The 19,288-nt window shown below is 37.6% G+C and overlaps 3 protein-coding genes across 5 annotated transcripts in view; 2 read left to right on the top strand and 1 right to left on the bottom strand.

The window, feature by feature from the left end:
• The window catches only part of LOC127521197 (protein phosphatase 1 regulatory subunit 3C-B-like), a 183,682-nt gene that overhangs the window by 120,634 nt on the left and 43,760 nt on the right, over window positions 1-19,288 (top strand). The gene's annotated exons all lie outside the window — the stretch shown is intronic.
• On the bottom strand, window positions 1,655-12,345 carry pigo (phosphatidylinositol glycan anchor biosynthesis, class O). Its single transcript, XM_051910272.1, has 11 exons — window positions 12,088-12,345; window positions 10,579-11,060; window positions 9,884-10,027; window positions 9,605-9,728; window positions 9,334-9,493; window positions 6,922-7,101; window positions 4,827-6,372; window positions 4,532-4,735; window positions 4,173-4,360; window positions 3,806-3,876; window positions 1,655-3,257 (listed from the first exon to the last, which is right to left on the bottom strand). Exons 2-11 carry the CDS (start codon window positions 11,057-11,059, stop codon window positions 3,128-3,130), a joined length of 3,228 nt encoding a protein of 1,075 aa, XP_051766232.1. The 5' UTR covers window position 11,060; window positions 12,088-12,345; the 3' UTR covers window positions 1,655-3,127.
• On the top strand, window positions 15,359-19,084 carry si:dkey-200l5.4 (uncharacterized). 2 transcript variants are annotated; one of them, XM_051910287.1, is made up of 13 exons: window positions 15,359-15,524; window positions 15,991-16,044; window positions 16,180-16,212; window positions 16,405-16,437; window positions 16,527-16,559; window positions 16,654-16,686; window positions 17,024-17,056; window positions 17,259-17,291; window positions 18,001-18,030; window positions 18,169-18,189; window positions 18,349-18,366; window positions 18,575-18,613; window positions 18,837-19,084. In XM_051910287.1, exons 1-13 carry the CDS (start codon window positions 15,470-15,472, stop codon window positions 18,869-18,871), a joined length of 450 nt encoding a protein of 149 aa, XP_051766247.1. In that variant the 5' UTR covers window positions 15,359-15,469; the 3' UTR covers window positions 18,872-19,084. The 2 variants fall into 2 exon arrangements, with proteins under 2 accessions (XP_051766247.1, XP_051766248.1); XM_051910288.1 differs by lacking the exons at window positions 18,001-18,030; window positions 18,169-18,189.

Below are 19,288 nucleotides of genomic sequence, written 5' to 3'. Positions count from 1 at the left end.
TTGATTGGATGTTGTCATTTTTGCAATGTCCCAGGGCACTATGTACTTCTAATATGAAAAATGTACAATTTATTAGCAAATCATTTTTAATTTTTCTGTTCAAAATGTTTAAATCAAAGCATGTTTTCTTGTAAATTTTCTTCAGTTAATCCATCCATTACTTTCCATCCTTTTGGTCTTTTGTAAAATAACTAACGATATAATGTTTAATAACAAAATCTAATTCCTGAATCAGTGTTTTTTATTTATTTTTTTTATTATTATTATAGTTTTATTATTTTTTTAGTTTTCATGTTAATTTCTGTTTAATTGTTTGTCATTTCATTATGTGCTTTTGTCATTTTATTTGTTTTTTGTTTTTTTTTAATATTGTTATTGGTTTCATTTACATTTATTTTTCGTTTTATTTTTGTTTTGTTCCATTTTATTATTGTTTTTATTTAATTCCTTTTAATAATATAAGTGCTTCAAATTAAACTTATTTAAGTTTATTGCCAAGGCAACATTTCTTGTTTTCCTTTAAAGTTTTTCAACTAATATTTATATTTAATTTTAGGTCAGCTTTATTTCAATTAACTGATATGTTTTAGTAGTTTTAGTTTCAGTTAACGATAATAACCCTGTCCTGAATGACATATTCCAGGAGGTGACTCCATTTTCGGTGGGGAAACAATAGCACAAACTTCAGTAGGTATTAGCAATGTATTTGATGAATTATATGTTTTGTCTCATTTTAAACATTCATATCTGATATCTCAATTTAAAAAAAAAAAAAAAAAAAAAAGAACATCAAAGTTAACCTACAGTTGAGACCCTAATGTAGTATCTTTAGTTTTGCTTGTAGTTCTCAAATGCCTAGTATTTATGATCTATCCAAATCGTTATATTTACATTATAAACATTACCACAGACATTTACTTTAGACTTTGTAGAGTCCCTACCTGTTAGGTGGGTTTCAGTGCAGTTTAAGATGCCTCGATTCTAAACAAAGCGCTATTTCCCTTTTCCAGTAATGTTTGATAAATGGGTCAGCTCAGGAAACAGTGCAATATGTGCTGGAAAATGGCTTGTTTTCAATTTTATATTTTCCTTTCTAAAGGTTACAGCTGAACTTTCAATAAATTATTTTTTGCCACAGGACCAACAGACCAGAGCCATAATTGAAATCTGGGCAACACGTAATTTAAAGTCATTATTCTTGTGCTTTATAACAAAAATACAATTTTATTTAACTTTTTTCCATAACTGAATTTAATGATTGATCTGGTAAATGTAATAAAAGTACTGATAAAGACTGTAAAAGAAATAAACATCTGTCTTAACTGTTGTCAGAAAAGTCACTCCCTTAAATGTAATGTCAGAAAGGTTAAACTATTATTTTAAAGAGGAAATGTCATGGCATAACTGGGTTGAACATAAATCACATGGACAGATACATTCTGTTTGTTGGTCATTCCTGAGCTTAATGGCCACTTATGCAAAAACAACTACCTATGAAAATGACAGGGCACATTGTAAAGAGTTTACCCTGGCACTTACTGACCGTGGATGGAATCAGATTTCATAGGTGGTTTTTAGATAAAACAGTGCACTCTGCAGGACAACAGCTGCTCCTGCAAACACAAAGAAACTAGAATGCACACACAAACAACTATTTCAAATTGTACAAAATATTTAATCAATTTTCTCCCCTTTATCAATGAATTTTAGGACAATTACAATGATTTCTTTCACAGTTCTAATTCAATCATCAGCCACACATTAAGATGTTATTAAAAGCCACTGTATGGCTTGACAGTATTTTGTTTAAAAAAAATTAAATACAAAAATCAGCCCCTCTCACACACATACAAATGCACCAAGCAGAACAGAATATTATATTGCATTATGGCTAAATTAACCTGAGCATATGATCATGTAGTTATCTTCCCCATGCATTTCTCACAAAAATGAGATGAGTAAAATCATTTAATCCATTAGTGAACTAAATATATGACAGCTAAATAAATAACAGTCAATGCAAACTGAATGAACACAAATTTCATTCACTAATATCAAAGAAGGCAACCGTTAAAACTAGTGACCTGATATCTAGGTGAAGAATTTACCTAGCCAAAATAAAAAAATAAAAAATAAAAAAAAAACACAACATACATGTTATTGGTTCAACCCTGATGCTTGTTATTGCTAGGGAATAGACAGGACACCACATTAACAATGAGCTGTTACCAACCAATGTTCAAGCTTAAAAAAAAACAAAAAAAAAAAAACACAACAAAAAGCTGGACAATAAAAGAAAAAGAAAAAAATCATCAATAGTTCAGTCCACTGCTGAAATTAATGATGCTCTCATGCGTGAACTTGTAGCTTTTAAAGAGACAGTTCAACCAAAAACCAAAAAAATAATTCTGTCATCATTTACATTCCAAACCTGCATGACTTTCTTTCTTCCATAAACACAAAGGGTGTGCTGTAGCAGAATGTTCAAGCTGCTCTTTTCCGAATGCAGCACTTTTCAGAATGTTCAAGTGCTCACCATTCCAATGAATGTGAACGGTGAGCACAATTGTCCCTGGTTACAATCCATTATTACTGCATGGAGCAGCTTGGGCAGCTATATCACGACATGAGGGTGTAAATGACGACAGAATTACATTTCAATTGAACTAGCCCTTTAAATATTTTGGTCAGTGGGGGGTTTTATGAGTTCACACCATTGCAACACTGTGGATTTCATGTAGCCCTTCAGTAAAATAACTTACAATATTCTCTTTAATGACCTTGTGGAACATGGCAGTAAAAAAGCATGCACAAAGATCATCTCCCTTTCTCTCTCTCTCTTTCAATACAAAGGCAGCAAAGCAACCAAAGCCAACAGTTCAATAGCTTATTGAAAGCATAATGACTGTTGCAGTCTTCTAAAATGGCTTTTATAAAATAACTTCGGTTTATTGACTTCTCTCACGTGTTCAAAAATGAGGAGATGCTTTAGACCTCTTTGGTCCAAAGTCAGATACAAAACAAATCTGGTTTCCATCTGTATGGTTGGCAGTGGAGTTGAGGAGAATGACCAGGTCACATCTCTGAGAAGTTCTAGATGGGGTTGTGGGGGGCGGAGTAACAAGTGCTACCTGGAGTTCTGAGGGAGGAGTTTCTTAAACAGTCCACCCACTGACATGTCCACCCTCATCACCATGGCAACCCCCAGAAAAACAAACATGCTGCCCACGATGAAGCCAGATGCCTCAAACATCAGTCTGCCGAAAAGAAAAATACAGCTTAGGATGCAGTTATGAGGAGTGTTTTTTAATAATTAACTTATGCTGCAGTCACGCAGTGTCATAATTACTGCAATTACAACATGGAAACTACTCTGGTTTCTATGGCAACACTCAAAATGCCACAATGGATCCCTGTGTGGGTTTGTTCATAATGACAGCAAAATAAATTAACCTCTTGTGAAAGTCAGAGTTGTCAAAACTCAGAATTTATATGTCATAGTTATAATTCAGGGTTAACTTCATCTGTTTAGAAAGCACTGCACTGTAAGTATATGCTGACAGTTAACTTGCTAATCCTTCTCAACATGAAAAGCAAGTGCTGCGTGGGTGAATTTTAGTTAAGTTTTAAAGGACCTTGTAAAAAACAACATTGTCAAACAACACTAAACTATTCGTTCAACCCACCAACAACTCCATTTCAAAAATGTGCACGTCAAATCAGTTGTTTAATCAATACGTTAAAATAAGAAAGAGATAACAGGTTAAACAGAGAAAGAAACAATGAGTTTTGGGTGCAAACTCACTTGGGTGCAAACACTTTCCACACCATGAGGTGTCTCCTTAGGATGGCTGCAGCACAAACCGACGCAAAAACCTAAAGGTAAACAAGTTATTTATCATTTATTTTCCACTTAACAAAACTTACAAATCACATTAGATGAGAATACACTAGCCAAGTCTTACACAACTCAACACAAATGACATTCACAAAACAAAAAACTTCTTATTAGAACAATTCACATCTGGAGAATGAACCTAGCCTACAAAAAATTATCACTGTAGAATGCCATTTCACTGTAATGGAGATCACAGAAACATATTGTTTTGTTTTTCGTGCCTGACTTAACGTGAGCATAATGCAATGTGAACGTAGGTATGATTTAAACGCACCTGTGCTCCATTTACAAAGAGGTAGCGTGCAGCGAGCTGCAAGAGACCCGAGCTGAACTTCTGAGGGTTCTCTCTCAGTCTCATCTCCATGACAGCGTCCTCGCTCTCCTCCGCTCCTGCTGAGCGCGTAGATCGGGTCCCACGCACCTCACACACCAGAGGCCAGAACAGCAGCAAAGGACAGCCAACTGCATGTGTGAATTAGTTAGTGATCATTAGAAATGGAGAGAATGAATAGACAGAATGGAAAATCTTATAAGCTTATAAGATATGACTGCTTGATCAGTATGCTGATACAGAAACATATCGAATGTGAATCATGTTGAGGGTATCCTGCACCTACGCTAAGTTCAAGTTACCTGCAAAGATGATGTGAGAGGAGAAGGTGTTGAGGGTCACCAATGAGGCAGGAAGTACAGTGCCTGTGTGACCTTGAGGAAAACCCACAAATGCAGCACCCCATTGAATGGAGGGAAAGGTTGGGAGGTGTCCCGTAGCATGGAAAAACTGGGCAGCCGCCAGAGACCATGAAACCACTGGAGCCCATGGCACACTGAAACCATCTGGAAGGGTTAAAATAAGAATATTTAAGGCATCAGTAGTAATAGCTTAGCAAGGCATAAGGTGTGAAGGTAGAAATGGAGTGCATCTTACTGGAGTGTTTGTGCAGGCTGGAGAGAGTGGTGCTACATGCGTGGATGTGCAGCATAGCTGCGGCCTCCAGCAGGAGAAGCAGGAAGGCAAGGGCCATTCCCTCTGGATGGAGTAGCAGAAGCGCCAACCCCAGGAGTCCGCACAGCAGGATCAAGGGCGCCGAGTACACTGTACCGAGCCCGTAAGCCTCCACGGCTGGCCTGCTGTCTGCTTCGCCACCTTCCGTGACCCCGTCCTCCAGCGAGTGTCGGATACGCTGATACAGCTGTGGTATAAGGTGGTGCAGTTCAGCCTGTGGACTGATTCCCGTGCTGGCTCGGTACTTGGGGGGTGGCAGGGATGTTCCTCGAGAGTTCAACGGAGTCCTTGACTTGAGGAACACAGTCATGGGATCCACCCACAACAGGAGCAATCCCAGGCTCAGTAGGAAGAAAGTGGTCCGCGGCAGGAACACCTGGGCTAGGCCGATTAGCTCAGACAAATTCCGGAAGGTGTCCTCTGGGGTGGCGCTCACTGCCCAATGCAACCCCATGCAAACACAGGCCAGTGGTAAAAGGAAGCAGGCCGAAAACACAGTCGCACTGGAACAGTTAAGGTTCCCGTAGTGTCTGAGCCAACGATGTAAAAGATACCCCCACATGGCCAATGAGACCACAGAGAGGACATAGTGGAGGTTACGCAGTTGGCTGTCCTGTACACGTGAAAGCGGGGAGAGGAAAGGTGAGGGCTGGCAGGTGCCCTGCTCCTCTCGGCAATTGTGGAGTGAGAGGGATAGGTAAAGTGATCCAACCATTACTCCCAACCACACCAGCAAGATGGTGGCCTCCCGTCTAACAACTGAGGACGGCAGCGCTGTTGGGAGCAGCCGAGGTGGCTTCTGGGTGTCTGGTGGAGGAAGCGGGACCAGGAATCCATTCCAGTTGAGACGGAGAGGAACATATACGCTCAACGTCAAGAGCAAGAAGGTAACCACGTGGCCCTCGTAGATGACGTAGCTGTCAGAGAGTAGCGAGGCACAGCGCAGGAAAAGCACCAGCAGGGCTGGCGTGAGGAGGCCAGAAGCTGACCACCTACCTCTTGGAGAAACTCCACGAGTCCTCCATAGAAACAAAACCTCAGAAGAAAGTGATGCAGCTCCCAAACACCACGAAAGCTCCAAATAACCTTGTGTGAACAGCTGACCTGCAGCTACTACTAGTCCTACGACCAGCCCTGAAAGTATGGGCAACTTCAGCAGGCCCTCCTGAATTACTACATGAGACAACTCGGAAATGACGTAGCACAGCACACAGGAAACCCCTAAGATTAAGAGCCCAGCAGCCATTTTGAAAGGGTTGAAACGGGCCCAGGAGGCTCTACAAGTCTCCCTGACAGCTGTCAGATAGTTCTGCATGGAGACGACTAACTCAAGAGAGGGAACATGACCCTTGTGGACAGCGGCCAAGTACTGGGAGGAAATGTTTGAGAAGTCAGCCCGCAGTTGAGACAGACTGTCTGGTGGGATGTCTTTGGCCATGTTAGAGTAGGTCTCCAAGAAGCGGTTTACCTTCACAAAAATGGAAGAATCAGACAGAATTAAGCTAAGCTCAGCATAATTGTTAAACAAAACAAAAAAAATTAAATACAAAGCAAAGGAGGCAAAAATACTAGGGCTGGCCCCTAATATTTGGCTAATCATTAGTCGACTAAAAAATTTTATTAGTCGGTTAGTCACCGAAAAAAAACTCTTGGCGAAGTCATGCAGTCTGTGAGGGACAGATCGTTAACAGTGGTCCTTGTGGTAAATACAGTATGTCTGGAAGAAAATCCAAATGTTCGGCTATCGCCGTAAAAAAATAATAAACCAAAACTCAGTGTATACTTGCCTCACAGCAAGCCTTATGCGTGCACTTGGCGCTGATAAGGCTATGTATTATGTACAGGCAATTAACGGTTCATTATTTTTATTTATATGGCTTTTTAATATACATGTGCGATTAGTCGACTAATCGCTTAAATGAATGACTACTAGTTGACTACAGAAATTTTTAGTCGAGGGCAGCCCTAAAAAATATAATTGCACCTTAAAACATAGGCTAAGAGAAATTTCTCTAACCTGTTTGACGTTAATCCACAGCGCCTCAGCCTGGCTGAGTCCTGTAGGTGCACCTCGGGAGCCATTCTGAGGAAAAAGTGGCAGAAGAACTTGGCCCACACTGCTATAGGGAATGGGAACTCCCAGCAGCAATGCCAGGGTGGGCACCAGATCAGTCTGAGGTACTACCTCAGGTTCCACCTACAAATATAAACATGCTGAACTCCAAATGTATAGAAAGCCCAAAGATGTAAAGTATAAATGAAAAATTCTGAATGTAAAATATACGGGTTATGCCTCTGACTTAAAGGGTTAGTTCACCCAAAACTGAAAATTCTGTCATTAATTACTCACCCTCATGTTGTTCCAAACCCGTAAGACCTTCGTTCATCTTCAGAACACAAATTAAGATATTTTTGATGACATCCTTGAGCTCTCTGACCCCTCCATAGACAGCAATTTAATTACCACTTTCAAGGCCCAGGTACTAAAGACATCATTAAAATAGCCCATGTGACTACAGTGGTTCAGCCTTAATGTTATGAAGTGACGAGAATACATTTTGTGCGCAAAAACTAAACAATAATAGCGACTTTATTCAACAATTTCTTCTCTTCCCAGCCAGTCTCCTATGCTGTTGACGTGGTAAGCACACCCATTATTGGCATCACATGTATGCGTCATGCTGCTCACATGTACAGCGTCGGCCAATACTGAGTCGGCGTTCTGACGCAGAACCCAGAGGCGCTGCACTGTCTATACAATGTAAAAAAAAATAAAATAAAAAAAAAGTATTCTTATCACTTCATAAAATTAAGGTTGAACCACTGTAGTCACATGGACTATTTTAACTAAGTCCTTAGTACCGTTCTGGGCCTTGAAAGTGGTAATTTAATGGCTGTCTATAGAGGGGTCAGAGAGCTCATGGATTTCATCAAAAATATCCTAATTTGCGTTCCGAAGATGAACAAAGATCTTACGGGTTTGGAATGACAGAAATTTAATTTTTGGGTGAATTAACCCTTTAAAGGGGACCTATTATGCAAAATTCACTTTTGCATGGTGTTTGGACATAAATGTGTGTTGGCAGTGTGTGAACACAACCACCCTGTAATGATAAAAATCCCACCACTCCTTTTTTTTAATCCCCTTAAATCATAAGCAGTGTCTCAGAACATGTCGTTTGCAGGTTCCTAGCAATGTGACGTCACATTAGCCACAGGAACCGCCCACAAATGTTGACAGACACTGCCGTTTTAACATAGAACCGCCCTGAGCGAGTTCACAGTGAGTTGTACACAGTCCGCCTTTGCTGCACTGATGAGAACGTCTCCCAAGCGTTTTAGGTGTTCTGTAGCTGGATGGATTAATCCACATAGCTCTCTCCATTTACTCCCTAAATCTGAGCCGCTGAAGACGAGGTGGATTCATTTTGTTTTCGAAGAAAATGCTCCCTCAACTCTACCGAAATTTGTTTATGTCTGCGCGAATCATTTCACACCAGACTGCTTTGTGAACGAATGTCAATACAAAGGAACAATACAAAACAGAGGTTGTGCTAAAAAGTTGTTACTTATAGGATAGGATAGATCAGTACAAACTGTTTGTGATCCAGCTTACAGTCTCCAGTGATACTGGATTCGGCATGTAATGAAGGTGAGAGCACTTTACTACAGTTCATCGGAGTTGATTTAAGGATATAAAGTTTACCGGTTTATGAAGCACCACCCGAAAAGGCATAAGGTCTTTATATATTTGTTTTCTGTTAGTTGTAATGAGTGTTTATGTGTACTTCGCTGTGTATGTTGATGATAATGCAAGGGAGAGAGAGAGAGCTTATGGATAATATTTTAATGCACACTTGCACTGTGTTTTATTAAGCTCTTACAGTGATTTTCTAGAGTGAAAACAGCTCTTGAAGCTCCGCCCTCTTAGGCCGAGCGCAGCAGCTCATTTGCATTTAAAAGGGCACACATTGAAACGGCGTGTTTCTTCTCGGCCCCAAAAAGTGGCAATTTTAACATGCTATAAATTCTCTGTAGGGTATTTTGAGCTAAAACTTCACATTCACATACACACTCTGGGGACATCAGAGACTTATTTTACATCTTGTAAAAGGGGCCATAATAGGTCCCCTTTAAAGCTCTTGTGCCATCAAAAGTGTTAAGACTTGTTTACATAATCGTTACATTTATACACCAACATGTTTTATTTTATTTTATTATACAACATTAAGGTCTCTGCACTTATGTGTAACAACTAAATAACTGATGCTATTATCATGCAACACAGACCAGAAGTGACTACAGCCTTACTACAGTACTTTTTTGTGTGTGCCACTCCAAAATATTCTCCATCTGGCCACCCAGATAATTTTTTCCTGGACACACCACTGGTTGTTAAATATAGACAAATTATAACAGTGTCTTTTACCTGGGAGCCTGGTGCTGAAAATAAGGGAGAGGAACTGTAGAGAAACAGGGCAGCATCTGTTTCTTTCTGGCTCTCTCCACCATGATCCCCAGTGTCCGTCATTCCATGATCACCCATCACAACCAACAGGGTGTCGTTCTTCAGACGCTTTATCACTGACCTGGGAGTTAGTGGTGAGACAGCAGCAGATGGAAAACAAATGCACAATGCAAGAAAATATATTAATACCAACATGGCAGAACATGGGTAGATGAATAAAGATGCAGCTAACCTGATAACTCCATCCATCTGGGAGAGTTTCTCAGCCATCGCAGGGTGATCTGGGCCAAATCTGTGCCCACAGTGATCCACACCCAGGAAGTGAGCAATTAACACGTCCCAATCATCCCCCTCCACTGAAGAGAGCAAACAAAACCTCTTAGCCACTCATTTAGGCACTGTGTTTACAGTGTAAACATGAGATGTGTACATCTATTTACAAGGTAAACAAAGTGAGATGTTAAACCAACCAGGCAGGTTCCTAATTGATAGGCTAAATGATTTCGCTTACTGGTAGGATAAATGTTTTGCAGAATGCCATTGTCCACAGTGTGCAAGTCCTTCACATTGAAGGAGGGGAAGGGCAGAGATTTGTGGAACTTCTTGGGGAAGAGACTCACCCATGTATCATCCCCCATAAAAACGACTCTCTTGCCTTTAAACCAGGAGAGAAAACACACAACAATTAACAAATGCTCTAGCAGCAAAGCTATAATTTATGATCATTTCAACCTTAACATTAAGATTCATTTAATTTAATAAAATGGTGACTTACTAAATACAAATTTCATTAGTTGCAATAATGCATTCTAGCAAACAACAGAATTATGAAAATATACTGCAATGTTATAAATATTGATTTTTAGCAAATCTCATAAATGCCACAAAAATAGGCCCAAGTCACATTTCATAGTAAAAATCAGAAGAAGAAAAAATACACAACCGTTCAGAGGTTTGGGGTCGGTATGATTTTTTTAATGATTAGAAAAAAAGTCTCTCATGCCCACCAAGGCTACATTTATTTGATCAGAAATAAAGTAAAATTTCTGCACAGTAATGATAATTGGTGGGAAATGTGAATAAGTGGCTTAAAAATAGTCATAATGTGGGTAAAAATTCTGAGTGGTCATAAAATACTATAGTCTTTATTTACAACCTCTTGACAGGTTTGATGAAAACAAAAATGACAGTTGCAGATTCACTCACCCACTTGGCCCAGCTGGTGCACTAGATTGTCTTCCAGGATGGCATTGGATGCAAAGTTATTTCCCACATCAATGAACGTGGGCAGGGAACCTGTCGTAAAGCCTTTGATCCTCTGCATGGTAGTGGTGGGCGGATCGGCCCGAAAGGTGTAGAGTCTCGCTTGTGAGGGGTGTGATGATGCCATCTCATCTAACACTGGCAGCTTGTTCTCAAACGGTTTGGGTGCTGTGTTCTCCGGATCATAGCGGGTGAAGTCGGCCTTCAGGGCGTCGATGATCAGGACCACTGCCCTACGAAAGCGAGGCTCGCTCAGGCAGAAATCTCCTTTCATCTGGGCTCCTGGAGATAAGACGTCTGCACAGGTGCTCGTTCTGTTGACCTCCAGCCTGACGAGAAGGAAGCCTCCCACAAACAGGAAGATGCCCACATAAAACACTGAGCAGACCCAGATGAGGGCCACCAGAACAGGAAGTCTTCTCATTCTAGACAAGACGAAGATAGAGAATCACATTATGGCTCATTGTATAATTGGGGTACATTTCACATCAACAAAAAAAAGAACAAAAAAAAAAAAATGCTTTCTCAATAAAATTACTACAGGTTCAGGCTATATATTTCATCACTGTAACATTTCTGCTAGTTTCCAAGTTTAATCATTAAACACTTTAAAATTACAAGAGAAACAATGTTTTTCATGGTGAATTTGTCAGCTATGTTACAGACAAACTCTATGCCATATTGTTTTAAATTAATTGTAAGAATCATTTTTTGCAGATATCAATGTGATATTCACAGCACAGTCAAGGATCAAGGACAAGAAAATGTTATCATAAATTTTAATATAAACTTGGCTTAAAGACAATTTTGGTAATTTAAACAGATGTCATGACAAACTCCCAAAAGTATTTAGATTTTAAAATAAATTTAATATAGAAAATGTTGACTGTAATTGATGGGGGATTTTTTCACCGAGACCCACTCAATTCAAAAACAGACAGAAACTGCAAATACTGTAATTTAAGGCAATTCCAAATAAACTGAAACATAAGGTACACAAAATATTTGTGAGATTATAAAATGCTTTTCTATGCCTTTTCTAAAGAAAACTGTTTCTGAATAAAACTGAAGAAATAACATAGGCTAATTTATCATCAAAAGACACAAAATGTACTCGAAATTGTAGAATGACTCATTGACATTACATTTACACATACAGGCACTTAGTTCCCTAGCTAGATACCGCAAGTGCATTCACTGGTCCCAAAAATGTTGTCTATGTAGGCAACACACTAGGTTTTGAGACACAGACACAACAAGCATAGTAAGTCAATACTGAAACAACACTAACCTTTAGGAATTTCTCTAGCGAAATGTAATGTGAAATGTGCTGTAAGTTTACCAGGCCAGACTAGTATGTACTAAGGAATGCACTAGAAACTGAGTTCATAAATGCAGTCGAGTGGCTGCTGTTGTATTCATATGTGTGTGTTGCATGCTTACACTACTGACCTTGCTTCTCTGTGTTCGTCCTCTCTCTCTTCAGGAATGAAAATGTACACAGCGCGTCCACTGCAGGGGGACTGAAGTGCCGCAGGTTAACCGACATCTGGCAGCGATGCTATCAGAGCCTCAGTGCTGCTATACATTCGGTGACATGCAGCTTAATTCATATCGATATTGTTTTAATATTGGTCATCTCGCAGCCCGGCTTCCACTTCCGTCGACATGCGTAGTACGCCGGACGGTCACGGGTAAAGGCGACTGTCAAAATAAAAGACACCACTTACTGATGTTCAAAATAAAAGACTCTCTGCTTGCGCAGAATCTGTTGTACTGGCTCGAATGTATGTCGATTGTAGTAAAGGCAGGATTTTTATTACTATATTAAACTAACTTATTTCAAAATATTTTTACGGTTTTAATTAACTAAACTTAATTTGTCCTAAACCAACTGTCTCCAAAACTATACTGCATTTATTCTGGCGTATCATTATACATTATACCTGGAACATGATAGATTATTTATGAAAATTATTTGTAACATTTTCTTTCATGATTTTTTAAATTTTATTTTATATTTTATTTTATTTTCAGGAATATTTAAAACAAAGTTAACACAGCATAATACATCTGGAACACAGAATATGAACAGAAGATTATTTTTCAATTCCTCACATCTCGTATTTTTTTCCATCACCACGTCCCTTTAGGGGCTCTGTACTAATGGAATACCAATGCTGAACAATATTCCATTACTTTTTGATTTTACTCTAGTTTTATAAAAAATAAAGGCCTCGGACCTGTGCATGTCTGGATACATGCATACTGGTGCATCTGCACACACACACACACACACACACGTTCATGTACACAAACTATTTTGAGTATTTCTTTTTCACAGCGATGAATCTGTGAGGCTTAGATCAATGAGGCCTACAATCATTTTTTTTTTTTTAAATAAATACAAAGCCTGTCTTAACTGAAAGAAAACAAGTTGACAAAAATATTGAATCCAATATTTGGTGATTAAATAGTGTAGAAGTGTTATTTGTTGTAGGCCGGTCATTTTTGACTGGGAACCACAGGTGTCACTTTGTGCCATTTTGTAATAAATAAAACCAAAATAAACCATTTAAAGATTAAAGCATATGTGATAAAAAGTGCACATTTTTCTTTTTCATTTTTTGTTTTGTTTTGTTTTGTAAAATTAATAAAAAATTATCCACAAATAACGCTTTTTTCACTCAAAAACTGAGGTGCTCAGGTAAATAAGGCCTATGATTGATCAGTTCCAAAAAGTAATTACAAAACCTGTCCTAATTGAAAGAAAACAAGCTGACAAAAAGATTGCACCTAAGATTTGGTAAGGTAGCATAACGAGAGATTTATAAGTAATTTTTTGCAGGCCAGTCATTTATGGCCAGGAAATGACAAGTGATATAGGGTTTATATATACATATTATTTTAAAGACTTTTCAAAGCTCTAAACAGCCTGCTAAGGCTAGTGAAAGCGAACCTCGTCTATACTGGCGTTTCCACAGCGTTTCAGAAACGATCTCCGTCTACACTACACAGCCGAAAACGCATGTCACATGACCGATCATGCACACTGGGCATGCGCGTACAAGTGTAAACAGTTGCCTCTTGTGCATGTAGGCAGCTGCAGTATTAAAAAACTGCACAAGTTTAACTTTACAGTGGCTGCTAAAAAAAAATACAACAAAGCCAGCAAAGATTGCAGTTCAGTCTCCGTGTTATTGTTTACACGGTTGTCAAGGATACGCAGAGCGAATGTGGGCAGCTACGCCATCGTTTTCAAAAGTCTCCGTTTTGGTCCGTTTATACTGAAATGCAACCCCCGGCGTTTTCAAACTAAAACGGGGTCTGCAGCGTTTTTAAAAGTCTCCGTTTTCGAGGTTCGAAAACGCCAGCGTAGTGTAAACAACAGGTGTAACCATAGCAAAAGTTATGTTTTAAAACAAAAACGCACTAGTGTAAACGGGGCCTAAAACGGAGTCTGCAGCGTTTTCAAAAGTGTCCGTTTTCAAGGTTCGAAAACGCCGGCGTAGTGTAAACGACAGGTGTAACCGTAGCAAAACTTAAGCGTTTTAAAACGAAAACGCACTAGTGTAAACGGGTCCTAAGTTTTAAGTAAAATAAAAATTATGTACACATGTAACGTGTTCTGTTTTGATTTAGTTTTCACTGTTTCAAGTTCTGGTTTGCCTGTGTTCATTGTTCACTTTGCTTATTAGTTTACATGATTGTTAATTAGTTTCACGCACCTGTTACTGTTCAGCTAATTTCCACTCCTTGTGTATTTAAGCCCTTAGTTCTCCCCAGTGTTTTGTCTTGTGTTAACATTGTATGTTTGCTTAGTGTTTATTATTCCTGTTCCTGTATTGTCCTGAGTGCCAGTTAATTGTAGGCTATTTATATATATATATATATATATATATATATATATAATTTTCCGTCGTAGTGTTTACTGACCAGCATAGCGTGACAACACATATGTTATTGTGCATCAGATGCTGCATGATCACTGGTCAGGTGCAAAACAGGTTGTGACATGTACTGTGCGTGACGAAGGACAAAAACCTTCACTCCATGCAGTGTTTATTTTAAAAACACTACCTGAATGAATCTGTATTTTGTATTAAAACAAATCAACTCAGTTTCACCATGAAATGCTATTTGTGTTATAATGTTTGTGATTTCTCATGTTTTTTAACGTGGACATTTGGAGAACATGTGAAAAGTGCTAAGAAATTGTTTTGTTGAATTACAATTTCTACATGGCAGCTATAATGATTATCTCAAAACAGATTAGAAATATAATGTTGGTGACTTGCTAACATATAAAACTATTTAGCTAGTAGCCCAGAGTTACTTTTTTTCCAAAATGAGACATTAACTTAATCCTTTTATCATTCACTTTAGAAGAGTGTTTAGAACACATACTCTCACACTAAACACAACAACAAACCCATGTGCCAACTGCAGTGACATCACATAGAGCACAATCAATCATTTCCTTTACTAAGATGCCAAACACACCAATCTGGAGAGGAAATGACCTTTTACTTGTGAAAACACAAATTAACATCCATCCCATTCTTACACCAGTCACCACTGAAAACAACAAAGTAATGTCTGATCACAAAGTCAACAATGCAAGTCATTCATTGAAGGAATAATGCCACATCTGTGTGTCGGGCAAGAGGTGCCATCCAGCTGTTGGCAGGTAAACAGAGACGAGACTGTTCCTCCAGGGCATGTGATGCCGGACAGCATATAAAAAGTGGGATTCAAAGGCACACTGGCATTGGGCACACTGAAATTTAGTACTTTGTTTCAACTTGTTCGGCATCCACCCCTTTCATCCAAGATGAGAACTGGTGTACCCATAATCCTCTTTGTTGCAGTGGCAGGTTTCCACAATGGTAAGATTACAATATAACAACATTTGTGCATTGATGTATGTCTAGATCTGTTTGTTTGTTTCTTTGTTTTTTTTGGAACAAAAATGTTGAATACTAACTAGGCTATATCATTATTTTATATTATTAGATATTCATTAATATTATAATAGTGATATATAATATGTAATAATATTAATTATAATATTTTATGTTTACATAAAGATTTACATAAACATATTTTATGTTTGTTTTGCTTTTGGAATGATCTGTGCTTGTTAATGTTGATTTTTCAATAAATTTACATCATTAATTATGCATCCTGGATTAGCTGGCCAAATAGAAATTATTTTCTTTTCTTTGTTTCTTTTTTTTTTTTCATTATCATCATCTGTACATGATCCACATGTGGAATAGTCTAATATGAAAGCTGTGTATGAGAGAAATTAAAGTATAGCCTATAGCTATGTTTACATTTTTGTGTTTGTAGCGATTTCAGCATCTCTGGAATTTGACGAAAGCATTAAATCGCTGGAAGAGAGAGGTAGGCTATATATTCAGCTTGTTTTACATGTTTTTGTTGTTGTCTTTGAATACATCCTGCAGTCAAAGTTTCAGAAAGAGAGAAAAAAAAGAGATAAATGTAAACTGAACACCCGTTCATTTTGTCTGCCCTCAGTGTATGAAGAGAACATTACGACAACACAACCAGGTGGGTCATATAGTTTCCAGCTTGGTTTGCTGGAAACCTTGTGTAACCTCGTCATTTTGGAGGTCATTCACCACTGACTCACCAATGATATGATTTTTCACAGACAGTCTCTTGTATATCTCCTGCACATTTACTTATCGCAGTGTGCTGAGATTCTCACAGGCTGGCGTTATTTTATATCTGTTTCCTCAGATGAGTCGGAATATGCGTCTGCTCGTGTGAAAGGTACATCTGGAGCAAATCAAAAGCTGATCGATTCAAATGTTCAAATGTGTTTAGGGCCATTTACTCACTCTCAATATTCTTTGACTCAGTGACAGAAGATATCTTAAGAATGACTCATATGGGTGAGAAAAGTCTTGTTTTGTTAGAGTCTGAATCTTTTGAAAATGTCCAAAAAATATTTGTTTATTTCCAAATTTGTCTTGAAAACTTTAACAGATGGAGAGACAGAGACACTAACATACAATACAGGTAAGGGAATTACTTTTTTAAGACTTTTTAGGGCAGTAAGTATCTTTAGGAAAGATATAGGGCAGTACAGAACATAATAGATGACAAATTGCAGTACAATAAATGTAAACATATATGAAATATATGTAATATAGATAGATATATAATTATTCTATCTATATTCATTATTAAATAATGAATTGAATGTGATGAATATAAACATCATTATTACAGAAGAGGGAAACGATGAAGAATCAGAAGCTATGTGGCTCTGTTTATCTCCATTTTGTTGCTCAGGAGGATCATTGTTGAAATATGAAATAATTGCATATTTGTGCTCATTAACTGATTTTTACAGAGACAAAAGTGCTTGAGAAGAAAGATAGTGATGGTAAGATGAAATGTATCTACTTCCAATTATATATTGGATTCAGTTTGATTAGATTAAATTAAACTTTATTGCTAATGGAATGCAGTTTTTGCATAGGCTATTAGTATAGCAATATATGGTAATATTCAGTACAAATGACAAGGAGTATAGTCATACACTGTCTGTTTTTTCTAACTTTATACTTCATGAATAATCCTCACAGATGGAGAGACAGGGGCACTAACAGACGATCCAGGTAAAGAGAATGACATTTTTCAGAACTTTATTTCCTGGAAAGATATATATATATATATATATATATATATATATACAGGCTATATGGTAATTTCTGCAAACAGGGCCCTTTATTTACTTACTTGCACTTGCACAAATAATTAGTGAAAATGTTGCTTGTGAAGCTTTGAGATGCCAAAATAAATATTATATGAGCTGTTTTATTTTGTTCATTTTATATGGTTTACAATGTGGGACATGTTTAAAATATGGGACACAAATAAATGTTTTGGTCATTAAAATGAGTTATAAAATAATGTAAAAAATGTCCTTAATATAATAAGAACAGATTATGTCAAAATTATGTTACTGTCATATGATTTAACTGTTGGCTACAGGAAGGTCATGACCTCTGAGGTGGGACAGGCCAAAATTACCATGTTATGGTGAAGATACAAATATTAAAAACTAGCTCAATTTAAAAGTTAATTTTGTTAGATAAAAGTTTTTCGCTTTTTAATTTAAACATTTTTAAACATTTATAATCTAGAAGTTAGGAAGTTAGTTTTTGCAGTTAATGTAATGAAATACAATTACATAAAAAAAAAAAAGTCAAAACCCTCATGTCTTTCAATTAACTGTATAATGTTCTTTCTTTTTTATGGATACAAACTGTTAGTGTACTCAGGCACATGTGACGAAACACTTATGCAATGTTTGTTTTGACGTAGGAGCGAACACCGGAAGTGACGAATCCGTAGGTACGTGTGTATGAATGGAAATCCATTCATCACCACACGAGGGCGACAGTGTGTCACTTACAATTCAGACTGAGACTAGTTTGAAATAAGATAATGTGAACTGACCGCAGGTTGTGTTGTGTGATTTTGTTTATTTAGATAAAGACTCTGAGGAAGACAGTAAGTATATTCATTTAAATTATAGTATAGTGCAAGCAAAGACACCAGGAAAGCACTGTAAATTATATATAAATTATATATATGTTGAATGGTGTGGCTAAGCTGTAGTGTTTCCCTGTGTTATGTAAAGTTATGTAATACATGTCTCTTATTGCACAGGCTCTCAACAAAAGACAGGTAAACGATTCACGTTACATTATTTGTATCCATAATTTAAGGTGAAAAACAGTTAGTAGTCTAAGATGTGTCCTTTCATTAAAATGTAATGATTTTATTCATGCATGACTTTTTGACTTTTGCACTTATAATACCTTTTGATAATTTACCTATTCTCTTGTAGTCTTCTTGTTTCTAGTCCCTCACTATTGTCCTCTTGTTGTTTTAGCGCACAGCGAGCAGACTGAAGAGAGTGTGAGAAGTGCTGGTGAGTTGTGTGTTCTCAGTACTTCTTTTCACTATCTGTTATTTCAGCAAATGAAAAAGAAATATATATATATATATATATATATACAAAACGATGTTTTAGCCTCATTGTACTCCATTATAGACAATGTTGAGGGACAAATCTTAGAAAATGTCAAATATACATTAATACATTTAAAAAATACAACAATTATATTTTATCTGAATGTGACCTTTCTTTCTAGAGGATTTCAGTGAGGAAGATTACGAAGAATACTAGTTGCCAAGCTGAGTGTGTGAAGGGGCTGCATCTATGTAATATCTTTTGAACCTGAATGTCATGTCTTATAAAGCATATTGCGAAATTGCTAACCTGTGTACCACCTGGACAAAATCCACTGCATGTATGAATGCATGCGTGTCCCGCATGTTACCTTTCACACACAATTTCAAAGATCACTACTTTTTTTTAAATAAATAGTGTAAACACTGATGGTGTCCAGCAGTCATATAATGATAGCCTGCAGGTGGGTGTAATAACAGATGATTACATGGCTTCTTACAGGCAACAGTCTGAGTAGCAGATGTAGGTGGTGTTAGAACATATCTAGGACGGTTATCCAGGTCAGCGCCGTCTACACTCCCTGGGTGCTCATTTTAGCTTTATTTATATCATCTGCATTGTCCCAGCTTATTT

The sequence above is a fragment of the Ctenopharyngodon idella genome, chromosome 10, assembly GCF_019924925.1.
Source record: "Ctenopharyngodon idella isolate HZGC_01 chromosome 10, HZGC01, whole genome shotgun sequence".
Lineage (NCBI taxonomy): Eukaryota > Metazoa > Chordata > Actinopteri > Cypriniformes > Xenocyprididae > Ctenopharyngodon > Ctenopharyngodon idella.
This window is presented reverse-complemented; position numbering and strand designations above follow the sequence as displayed.